The sequence below is a fragment of the Henckelia pumila genome, chromosome 4 (genome assembly GCF_033568475.1).
Source record: "Henckelia pumila isolate YLH828 chromosome 4, ASM3356847v2, whole genome shotgun sequence".
Taxonomy (NCBI): Eukaryota; Viridiplantae; Streptophyta; class Magnoliopsida; order Lamiales; family Gesneriaceae; genus Henckelia; species Henckelia pumila.
In genome coordinates this window covers 194,213,622-194,226,301 of record NC_133123.1, presented here as the reverse complement: position 1 = coordinate 194,226,301, position 12,680 = coordinate 194,213,622, and the positions used below count along the sequence as shown (strand labels likewise).

The 12,680-nt window shown below is 38.4% G+C and overlaps 1 protein-coding gene and 1 non-coding gene across 2 annotated transcripts; one reads left to right on the top strand and one right to left on the bottom strand.

Moving 5' to 3' along the window:
* Positions 1-10,410: 10,410 nt before the first annotated feature.
* On the bottom strand, positions 10,411-12,469 carry LOC140862518 (uncharacterized). The gene is made up of 2 exons (XM_073265547.1): positions 11,295-12,469; positions 10,411-11,197 (listed from the first exon to the last, which is right to left on the bottom strand). Exons 1-2 carry the CDS (start codon positions 12,467-12,469, stop codon positions 10,411-10,413), a joined length of 1,962 nt encoding a protein of 653 aa, XP_073121648.1.
* Positions 11,931-12,037, top strand: LOC140869932 (small nucleolar RNA R71). The gene has a single exon (XR_012146921.1). It is a non-coding gene; the product is annotated as a small nucleolar RNA R71 (small nucleolar RNA).
* Positions 12,470-12,680: the final 211 nt, after the last annotated feature.

The following is a 12,680-nucleotide window of genomic DNA, read 5'->3' as shown; positions in this document are numbered from 1 at the left end:
TCTTCAGCATTTTTTTCTTTGAGATCTGAACCATCATCAAAAAAAACATTAATAGATTCCATAATTGTTCTGGTCCTAAGGTTATACATCCTATATGCACGACTTTTAGTAGAATAACTAAGGAACAAACACTTATCACTTTTGGAATCAAATTTTTCTAGGTGATTTCTATCATTCAAAACATAGCACACACAGCCAAAAATATGAAAATAATTGAGATTTGGCCTTTCTCCCATGAGGATTTCATAGGAAGTCATCAAAAAACCTCTTCTCAAATAGACACGATTAGAAATATGGCAAGCTGTGTTCAATGCTTCTGCCCAAAATCTCTTGGAGATATTTTTTGAGCTCATCATCACCCTAGCCATCTCCTGCAACATCCTATTCTTCCTTTCGGCAATTCCGTTCTGTTGAGGAGTTTTTGGATCGGAGAACTCATGTGAGATGCCCTTCTTATCACACAAAGAAGAAAAAATGAGTTCTCAAATTCTTTTCCATGATCAGTTCTGATCTTTGCTACTGTCAAAGTATGTAGGTTAGTAATCTTGGTAAACAACTTCTTAAAAACATCAAAAGTGTCTGATTTTTCTCTAAGAAATCTTACCCATGTAAAACGAGAAAAATCATCAACACATACCAAAGAATACTTTTTACCTCCATAGCTTTCAACTTCCATGGGACCCATCAAATCCATGTGCAAAAGTTCAAGACACCGTGTTGTCTCGCAGTGTTGTAACACGGGGTGCGAAACACGGGTTTGCTTACCTTTTTGGCATGCACCACAAAAATATGGAACGCCAGACTTTAGATTTGGCAGTCCTCTGATAGCTTCATACTTACTCAAATACATGCAAGTCATCATCACACAGTTGACTAATTGAAATTAAATTTGCATTAAGTCCTTCAACGTGTAAGACGTTATGAATCTTTGGAAACCCTTCCACATTGAGTGTTCATTTGCCAACAATTCTTCCTTTTGCACCACCTCCATAAGTCACTATAACTCCATTTTGTTCGATGTAGTCCGTGAGGTGATCTTTCAAACCTGTCATGTGCCGAGAGCTTCCACTATCAAAGTACCAATTACCTGCAGTGTTAGCTTTCAAGGAAGTATAAATAACAAAACTTTTAACATCAGATTTTTGTGTCCATACTTTCTTCACAGTGGGTCCTTTTCTACCAGTGTTGCGCTTGGTGTTGGGAAACACGGGAGGCAACACCTGCTTAGATTCCCACAAAATATAGTCATTTTTAAGCTTACGACAAAAAGGCCTGATGTGACCAGGTTTGAGATAATAATGACATACAAAAGGACGCTTCCATTGTTTTGGCTTTGGGACAGAAAAATTCTTCTCAACAATGGGTTTCTTACCTTTAGAAGCAGTTGAAGGATGGTTCAAGGACTCACTACATTCCTTCACAAACACTGGTGTTTTGGAAGATTCACCAGTTTCAAAAACACCTTCTTTAAAACCAAGACCAAACTTATCATTCTTACCCATAGTCAAAAGAGAATCAAGTTTTCTTGAACGAGAATTAAATTTATCAAGTGTTGTTTTTGCTCTTTCAAGTTCTGAATTCAGCAATCCTAATTCCAGATCTTTCTTACTCATGAGAACCTCCAGTCTAGCCACATCAGCTTTCAATTTAGTATTCTCTTTTGTGAAAGTTGTGTTCAACTGATTCCTCTTGATCCAATCACAGTACAACTCCTCATAGAGTTTCTGTATACCTTCCAGAGTGTAAGCGTCAGCTACCTGTTCTTCATGATCACTGGAATTATCAAGGTTAGAAGCAAAAAAGCAAACAGATTTTTTAACTGTGTTGCGTCCAGGTGTTGCAACACCGGAGCCAACACCAAGTGGATTAATCTGAAAATTTTTCTTAATTTCCAGCAAAGCAGTAAAATATATGAGATCTGCATGTTCAACCTTTTCTTCTTCTTCGTCAGAATCATCATCACTCAGAGAAACATTCATACCTTTACGAAGGCGATTGACACACTCATATGCATAGTGTCCATATCCCTTACATTCCTTGCATTGAACATTATCAAAATTTTTACTTGAGGACTGAATCTTACCTTCATACCTTTGGCGAGGTCCTCGAGTATTAGCTGGATTTTGAGGCTTCTCTGTAGTAGGCAGTTTAGGAAATTTCGAAGGTTGTGCACTTTTCACATCCTTCTTTTCTTTCATTACCTTGAGATAATCAGTGAATTTCTTCAAAATCAAGGCAATAGAATTTTCTTCAAGATCATATTCCTTCACTTCCTGTTGAACTTCAAAAAAATTATTGTAAACATCATTAGATACTTGAAAGGCAATAGACTTACCTTTAGTGTCTTCTTCGGCTTCCATCTCCATCTCATATGTGCAAAGAGAACTTATCAACTCATCCAAACCCATTATAGATGTATCTTTTGAATCATCTATAACACAAACTTTGGTGTGTAATATTTTAGGGACAGAACGAAGCACTTTGGACACAAGTCTCTCGTTCGAAATAGGATCACCAAGAACAGATGCTTCGTTTTCAAGGATCTTCAAGCTTCCATTATATTCCATGATGGTCTCTGATTCCTCCATTCATAATTTCTCAAATTTTGAAGTTAGGAGACTGGTCGAGAAAATAATAACACTTAAATTCAGTATAATTATCTCTCTTTTATGCTCAATATTATCGCAAGTGCACAACTTAAGTTATAGAAAAGTGTACTGAGTATGAGTATCGTCCTCAGGGACTACGTCACAATAATTCAATTCTTTAATTTCTCTACCCGTAACGAAAATTTGATCATTGATTATTCTAAAATGATAAAGTGAAGAATTCAATTTAAAAATACTTGAATGAAAATAAAATAAACCACAACAATGCTTAGCGCAGAAAAATATAATATGAGGAAATTTTTTTGGAATCTCAGTTCACCTTCCCTCTAATTGAATTTGGACGATTGAAATTACTTATACACTCATAAATTTGATAAGAACTCCTTAAATATTGACACACTCTCTCGAGTTGATGCCAATCTAATTCAAGTTAATGAAACAATCAAATCTCTTTGATTATTTATCATTACTGATTGCTTTGCGTTCATTGAATTCCTACAACTTTCAACCTGGTGGTCTATGATTATCAACATGTACTAAATATCATATCTCTATATATATTTTAAGTCCATGGATTTTATCACTCGTCTTAATCACGAATCTATCTCTCGACAGCAATTCAAAATCTACGAATCTATATTAAAGTTCGCTACTCCTCAACATAGAATAATAAACCATGATAAAATCAAATACTCGCATAAAAAATCAATCAATTCGTCCAAAGATTCAATCACAAAAATATGTTGCGGGGTTAGGATCCCCTAAATTCCAACAAAATAAAGTTTAGCTACAAAACTCATAATAAAATTCAAACTAATAAAGTTTTCAACATAAAATTTCAGAAATCGCGAATAAGAAGAACTCCCAACGAGAAGAAGAAACTTTCGATCTTCCGAGCCGCCTCCGCCTTGATTTGCTGCGTATTCCAACCCTAAAAACATCTGAAAATCTTCTATATATCTTTACCTTAGAGTCCTTTCCTTTTAAAACACCCGGAATAAAGTTTTCCAAAAATTACGCGCGGGGGCTCGGTCTGCAAAAATTCACCGACCGAGCGCAGGAAATTTCTTCACTCACTGCCCAATTTTTTCAGCGAGCGCTCGGTCTGCAAAAATTCACCGACCGAGCGCTGCATTTTCTTCAACTCTCTGCCTCCGCTGATTATGCCAGCGCTTGGTCTGCTCTTTTCTGCAGACCGAGCGCACCCCCCTGTGAAGCCCGAAAATATTTTTTTCTTCCTTTTTCCTGCCAAATTAACCACAAATCAATAGGAGTAAAAAAAAAACACACAACATTACACTAAATACAAACAAAAGTTGATAAATACTAAAAAACCGACACAAAAATAATGCAAAACATCAATAAAATGAACAATAAAACACGGAAAAACGACTCTTATCAACCTCACCAAACTAACCTTTTGCTTGCCCTCAAGCAAAATAGGTGACAAAATAGAATGCAAACACAAACACACCAACACGACACAACGACAAAGGTGGATGAACTCAAACTTTCCAAGCCTTAGAATTTCTTTCAAAAGATTACAAATCCAATCATATCAATCTACTAACATTTTGAAAATGAAATACAAATTGAAAAACCTTCTAAACTCCTAAATCCTGCAACTCACGTATCAACATACCTTCCTCCGAATTCAATTCACACATTCAAGGATCATGAGGACTTTTTAGGTATTATAGGCTCAAAGATGAGAGACATTCAATGATACACACTTCACATGGGTTTAACTCAAAGAATTACAGTATGTGCGTGTTTTGATAAAAAATCCATACTCATTAAAAGTGTCTATCAACTATCCATAGGCTAAATTCTCACAACTCTTCTCCACTAATATATTGGGAAACTATGACTCGGTCAATAGGTCTTAATAAGCTTATAATGTTAGGCCTGATTTATTGTTACAAATGAAGAATATCGATTCAATTAAGAGAATAAGTTATCACCAACTGTTCATTTTCATTTCCTTCTTCTTTCTCCTTCTAATTCACTTCATCAATCCATTGAATTCACTTCTTTTGCAAATTTGTCTTTTCATTTCAACTCTTTATAAATTTTTTCTTTTTTAGCTTTTCCAAACACACCATTTCACTTTGCAGTTACAATTCCGGAGCATATACCATTTTCATATTCAACTTACTCCCTTTAGGGTGGGAAATAGTGTTTAGGCTGTTCTTCGGTAGTGAGTGTAGGACTATGAAAAAAAATGATGAATGAGGGTTTATAACACGTTTTCACGCATGCCATTCGATTTCAATAAAGCTCAAAGAGGGTACTAGAGATAGAATGTATCGATGGGTAGCTTGAAAGGCTCAAACGATTCACAGAAAGATTGCCTAAATCATTCCTAATCATAGTTATACCCGTATTGCGCTTCGAAGAGTGTTCGAACTAGTTCTAGACAAGTCTCAATTCACAATTAAATAATACAAATTTCCACCAGTGCAGAACTAAACAATCATCAGCAGTAAACGATGATTTTCAACAAATTACAGATTTTTGTACCTCATGTACTCATAAATATTATGAAAGCTCAACAGGGCAATTAAGGATGAAGTTACTTCAAGAGAAACTAGGCCCCAAAAATTCAAACAATGTCTCAATCCTATCCAAGTTTGTACGTTTCAAATTCAGACTCGAGCATACATCACAGAGTATATAAAGATCTATTTATCTACTTGGTTCTACCAGTTAAACAAAAAATTTTGTCAGAAGATTCTCATGGATTTCAGCTACCAAACACAAACCAAATTTTTTTTTTATCACTGGCTTTTATGATTTCATCCACAAATGCATGCATAACACAACACAAAACAAAAGACGACGACAAAATGCAAACAAAAAAACAACTACAAATTGCATGAAAACATAAAAGACACCCTCCCCAAACTAACATCTAATAGTGTCCCCAATGCTAGACAAACGAAACAAAAAAAAAAAACTAAAACATGCAAAACACACACAAAACAATAAAAAAACGAAAACAAAAACTCCCCTGATTATTGGTCCTCATCGTCGCCGTCAGTTTCATCATCTGAATCATCAGGAAAATTTTGGCGGAGAGCAAAGTACTGGAAATGGAATGGAGGTGGATATGGTGGTGGAGTAGGAAATGCTGCAGGATCCATCCCGGCATTAGAGATTAATGCTCGGAGCATAGCAGTCTGGGACTCCGATTGGGCAACATCGACTTTCTGAAACTCATTCTGGTATTGAGCCCAGGCTTACAATTCATTTTTCGTCTCAGTAGCAGGGCGACGACTTGGAATTGGTTTTGGTACACGGGTCAAAGATGTGCCGGCCCCGGAACTTGCTTGTCCCTGGGATGTGAACTCCTGTAATCTGAAATTTCTCTTTGTCCTCACAAGTGACTGGTCCACATCTTGCATTGGATGCTGCCGTGCTTCATCATCTCGGATTTTTACTCCAGCTTGCACACAGAAGGTGGTGACGATAGACGGGAATAAGATTCCAATGTTCGGTGAGCGGATGGAATTGTATAACTCTCTGTTGATGAGTTTGCCAACATTGATTGACCATTTTTTGTGCAAAGCATACAACAACAAAGCTTGGCTCATCACCACAACGTATGTGTGGGACACCGACATCATCCTGTGTGTTAGGAACACATACCACAATGCCGATTCCATTTTCAAAAACTTCTCTTTAAACGATACAAACCTAACCGCATCCTTCCAAACATTCCCATCATAACACAGTGCAGCAGAGACGAGATTATAATCCGGATTAGATTTAAACTCTTGGAATAGGCCGTCGTCTACCTCCGGGGTTTTCAATAAATCATTAATAACTTCAGGGTCAAAAGAAACCATCTTACCCCACACAAAGGCTTTGTTATCTGTTTGTTCCGTGGCGTTAGCATAAAATTCCCTTACCAACGGGATGACGGCTGCCTGTGGTGTTCGGCAAAACTCAGCCCATCCACGCTCCGGGATGCCGAGGGCGAGCGTGAGATTCTCTGATAGATCGATGCCTCACTCTGGAATCAGATTCCGATTGATCCTCGCAGCTTCATATCTTGATTTGGCCTCCATGGATATGAACATGCCATCAATTATGTTGGAAGATGAAGAATAAGCACGAGAGGTAGCAATCTTTGCTCTTTTAGGACCCATCCTCAGCAAAATCTGGGAATTTCAAGATAGAAACCTGCAAATTTGATGGGAAAAAGTGAGAAATAGGAGGGAGATGGGGGCGGCTAGGGTTTAAATTGAGAGAAGGAAAGAAAGAAATAAGAAAGGGGAAAATGGGATCGGGCTATTAAATTTTTGATTCTGCGTCTCGCGCTAGGTCTGCTAAATTCAGCAGACCGAGCGCACCCCCTTTTTCACAAAACAGTAAGTTTGGGATTTTGTGGGCGCTCGGTCTGCTGAATTTTGCAGACCGAGCGCATCTCCTATTGAGCAAAAAGTGAGTTCAGGTGTTTTTGGGCGCTCGGTCTGCTGAATTTTGCAAACCGAGCGCAACCCCTTTTGAAACTTTTTTTTAAAAAAACTCAAACGAACGGGAAATTAAAGAGTTTAGAGCAAAATAGATTAAATTAAAGCAAAAGAGAGTGAAGAGAGTAGTTCTCAATTTAGAGTCTAGAGCTAGACTGTTCTCCTCCCCAAACTAGTCTTGGTCAGTCAGTGTGGTGATGATTGGCGTTGAGTCGATATCACCCCCTACATAGTGTTTCAGCCTCTGAGCATTGACCGTGAAAGACTCGTTTCTTGCATCCTTTATTTCAATAGCCCCCGATGGATACACCTTAGTGATTTTGTAAGGGCCGAACCACCGAGACTTCAACTTTCTAGGAAAGAGTCGCAACCTGGAGTTAAACAGAAGAACTGCTTCCCCTTCCTTAAATTCTCTATGACGAATGCGTCGGTCATGTATTTTATTGGTCCTCTCTTTGTACGATACCCCCATATCATATGCTTGATCTCGGAATTCCTCTAATTGGTTTAGCTCAAGCAATCTCTTCTCACCTGCAGCAGCAAATTCAAAATTTAATGCTTTGATAGCCCAATATGCTCTATGCTCTAACTCAACTGGCAAATGACATGCATTTCCAAACAATAGTCTATAAGGGGATGTGCCTATAGGAGTTTTAAAAGCAGTCCTATAGGCCCATAATGCATCATCAAGTCAAAGTGCCCAATCCTTTCTATTAGTACTCACACTTTTTTCTAAAATTTGCTTAATTTCTCTATTGGACACTTCTACTTGGCCACTCGTTTGGGGATGATAAGCTGTAGAAACTTTGTGCTTGACACCATATTTCTTCAAAAGTTTTTCAAAGAGCTTTATTACAAAAGTGGGTGCCACCATCACTAATAATTGCACGGGGTGTACCAAACCGGTTAAAAATATTTTTATTCAAAAATTTTAGGACCACCTGTGCATCATTAGTTGACAAAGCTTCAACCTCTACCAATTTAGAAACATAATCGACGGCGACCAAAATGTATTTTTTTGTAAAAGAGTTTGAAAATGGTCCCATAAATTCGATTCACCACACATCAAATATCTCACACTCAATAATATTATTCAAAGGCATTTCATGACGGTTTGAGATATTACCTGTCCGCTGACATCTATCACATTCAATGACATAAGCATGCGCATCTTTAAAAAAATTGGGCCAATAAAACCCACATTCAAGTACCTTAGCTGCCGTATTTATGGGCCCAACATGGCCACTTACCTCACGGTCATGACAATGACTGAGGATGCTTTTCATCTCTCCTTCCGCAACACATCTCCGGATCATAGAGTCAGCACAGATTTTAAACAAGAAAGGTTCTTCCCAAAAATAATGCTTCACATCGGACAGAAACTTTTTCTTTTGATGAAAAGACAAGTTATGTGGGAGTGTGCTCGTGACCAAGTAATTTGCAAAATTAGCATACCACGGCGAGTGTTCTATGGCAAACAACTTTTCATCAGGAAACCAATCATCTATGTCCTCAGTATCATTCTGTGCACAATCAGGAATGCATTCTAGTCTAGATAGGTGATCAGCAACAGCATTTTCTACTCCTTTTTTTTTAATCTTTTTTCTCTAAGTCAAATTCTTGTAAGAGTAGAATCCACCTAATCAACCTAGGTTTTGCATCTTTCTTAGCCAAAAGGTGTTTAATTGCAGAGTGATCAGTGTATATCGTGATTTTCAAAAGTACAAGGTATGAATGAAACTTGTCCACTGCAAAAACTACAGCTAGCAACTCCTTTTCAGTGGTAGCATAATTCAATTGAGCCTCATTCAGGGTTTTGCTAGCATAGTAAATAGTACGGAATACCTTGTCTATCCTCTGGCCAAGTACAGCTCCGACAGCCAAGTCATTGGCGTCACACATTACTTCAAATGGAAGATCCCAATCCGGTGAAGTCAGCACTGGTGCAGCCACCAATCTTTCTCTCAGAAATTCAAACGCCTGCAAACAAGTGGAATCAAAATTAAAAGGTGTATCTTTAATCAATAATGAAGACAGAGGTTTTGCAATTTTTGAAAAATCTTTAATGAACCGCCGATAAAAACCGGCGAGGCCTAGAAAACTTCTGACTCCCTTGATCGTCGTCGGTGGAGGTAGATTCTGAATGACTTGAACCTTGGCCCTGTCCACCTCGATTCCTTGCCCCGATATGCGGTGTCCTAATACAATACCTTCGATCACCATGAAGTGACACTTTTCCCAGTTGAGTAGCAAGTTTGTTTCCTCACATCTCATCAAAACAGTGTTAAGATTATTCAGACATGCATCAAAAGACTGACCAAAAATGGAAAAATCATCCATGAATATTTCTAGAAAATTTTCGACCATATCATGAAATATAGCAGTCATGCATCTCTGAAAAGTTGCAGGAACATTGCAAAGACCAAAAGGCATGCGTCTATAGGCAAACGTACCATATGGGCAAGTGAAAGTTATTTTATCCTGATCTTCAGGTGCAATCGCAATTTGATTGTATCCTGAATACCCATCTAAAAAGCAATAAAACTCATACCCTGCAAGCCTTTCTAGCATTTGGTCAATGAAGGGGAGAGGAAAATGGTCTTTACGGGTTGCGTCATTCAATTTTCTATAGTCTATATACACACGCCACCCTGTAACTGTCCTAGTAGGTATTAACTCATTCTGTTCATTCTTAATGACAGTTATTCCCCTTTTTTTTGGTACACATTGAACCGGACTCACCCATGCACTATCAGAAATGGGATATATGATACCTGCATCCAGAAGTTTTATCGTTTCAGCCTTTACTACTTCTTGCATCTTGAGATTCAATCTCCTCTGTGGTTGGACCATGGGGTTGATGTTCTCTTCCATTAATATTTTGTGCATGCAGATAGATGGATTAATGCCTTTGATATCTGCGACCTTCCAAGCAAACACACTCTTATGACTTTTGAGAACATTCAGCAGTCTGGTCTCCATCTCACCTGTCAAAGTAGAAGAAATTATGACAGGTAAATTTTCATTCTCACCTAAAAATACATATTTGAGATGGGTAGGCAATGGTTTCAATTCCACAGTTGGTGGTTCTTCAAGGCTTGGTTTCTGGAGGACTAAATCCTTCCGGCCACCAAGATCTTTGAGTCTGAGCTTTCCACCTTTTTGCCGTGAATGGTTATCATTCAAGTACGCCGTCATCTCTTATATCTCGACATTGATTAAGTCATCATGAGGAGTCGATAAAAGTGCAGCTTCTAATGGTTCCTGAATGTATCCTGCACATAATCATATAAAAGTGAGTCCACAACATCAATCTGAAAACACTATTCATTATTTTGTGAAAATTTAAGTGCATTAAACACATCAAAGGAGATTTTCTCATCTCCCACTCTCAGATGTAGCTCTCTCTTTTGGACATCGATTAGTGCTTTCCCTGTTGCCAAGAAAGGTCTTCCCAGAATAAGTGGCATGTCCAAATCTTCCTCCATATCAAGCACCATAAAATCCACCGGGAAGATGAATTTGTCGACTTTCACCAACACATATTCTATTATCCCCCTTGGATATTTGATAGACCTGTCCGCCAATTTCAATGACATCCTGGTGGATTTCGGCTCTCCCAAGCTCAGTTTCCTGAAGACAAAATATGACATTAAGTTTATACTCGCACCCAAATCACATAAAGCATTATGAAATTGCACATCATTAATAACACAAGGGATAGAGAAACTCCTTGGATCTTTTTGCTTCGGTGGAATCTTGTTCTGGACTAGCGCAGAACAATTTTCTGTTAGACTGATCATTGCATGCTCCTCCAATTTTCTTTTGTTGGAAAGAATTTCCTTCAAGAATTTCGCGTAACTGGGAATTTGCATCAATGCATCCACGAAGGGGATGTTTATATTCAATTTCTTGAATACTTCTAGGAATTTCGCAAATTGAGAATCTAGTTTGGCCTTCTTGAGAGCTGCAGGAAAAGGTGGTGGAATAACAATATTTGATTGTGATGTGGGTGGTTGTGTAGAATCAGAAGACTTACCTGCAGTTTTCCTTGGTGTAGCTGGTTCAGATTCTTTCTCGCCTTGTTTCTCACCCTCAATTATCTTCCGACTTCTCAATTCAACTGCTTTGACCTGCTCTTTTGGATTTTTTTTCCATGTCACTTGGAAAAGTACCCAGCTCTCTGCTGGACAACGCTTTAGCTTACTGCCCTATTTGATTTTCCAAGTTCTTAATCGATGCATCCTGATTCTGCATTCGGGTCTCAGTGGATGATATGAACTTCTGCATCATCTGTTCCATGCTTGATTTCTCTTCTTGAGGCTGTCTTCCATAGTTCTGATTCCCATATGACCTATTATTCTGTCCTCCACACGAAAAGTTCGGATGCTGTTTCCACTCTGGATTACATGTGTTCGAGAATGGATCATTCCTAGGGCGGTTCTTATTTCCCACATGGTTCATCATTCCTCCATCTGGCTGATATGAAAGATTGCCTGTCTTACAATCTTTTGTGAAGTGTTCAACACCACATTTCTCACACCACACTTCTTGAATACGCATCGCAGACTGCCCTAGAGTTAGCTCTTCAATCCTCTTATTCATGACTTCAAGCTGAGCCGCTACTGAGGTGAATGCATCAACTTGATGCATTCCTGCGGGTCTCCTGGCTGCATTCCTCTCAGATTGAGGATGATAGCAACTAGATATCATCTTCTCAATTAACTCATATCCGTCCTCTGGTGATTTTCGTAACAAATTTACACATGCAGCTGCATCTAACATGGTGCGATTTGAGTGAGGAAGACCATAATAAAAAGTTTGTACCACAAGACCGTCTGGTAGTTGGTGATGTGGGCATCTCCTCAGTAAATCTTTATAACGCTCCCATGCTTCATAGAGTGTTTCCTGTTCGCCTTGAGAAAATATTGTAATGTGAGCTCTGAGTTTCATTGATTTGGACGGTGGAAAATATTTGGTCAGGAATGCCTTTGCAAGATCATCCCAAGTAGTGATGGAACCTGCAGGTAGATTTGTTAGCCATGCTTTAGCTTTATCTCTTAAAGAAAAAGAGAATAAACGCAAACGAATAGTGTCATCAGAAACTCCCTGCATCTTAAAAGTGTCATAGATTTCTAAAAAAATTTTTAGGTGAGCATATGGGTCATCGATTGTCATCCCACCAAACTGGACTGTGTTTTGCACCATTTGAATGATAGCAGGCTTTATTTCAAACTGATTTGCTGCTATGGTTGGCCTGATGATGCTTGGTCTGGAATTTTTGATAGATGGCAAAGAGCTATCCATCATGGATCTGTAGATAGGCGGTGCATTATTTCCATCTTCTCCATCATCCAGCATCCTTTGCGCTTGTCCTGCCATTCTTTCTCTCTATTGCCTTCTTCTCATGCGAAAGGTTCTTTCAATTTCAGGATCAAAAGGGATAAGTTCCGACTCAAATGGATGTTGCGTGCACTGCAAGAGAACCTGCAGTTCACCAATGGAAAAAGTGATTAAAATTGGAATAAATAAATGTAAATAAGAAAAAATTAAAGTAATTAATAGTCCCGACAACGGTGCCAAAAACTTGATC

Coding starts and splice junctions, on each gene's coding strand:
- LOC140862518 (XM_073265547.1), bottom strand. CDS start 12,469: ATGGCAGGACAAGCGCAAAGGATGCTGGATGATGGAGAAGATGGAAAT. Junction 11,198..11,294: donor TTGGAAAATCAAATAGGGCA/GTAAGCTAAAGC, acceptor TGAATTGAGAAG/TCGGAAGATAATTGAGGGTG.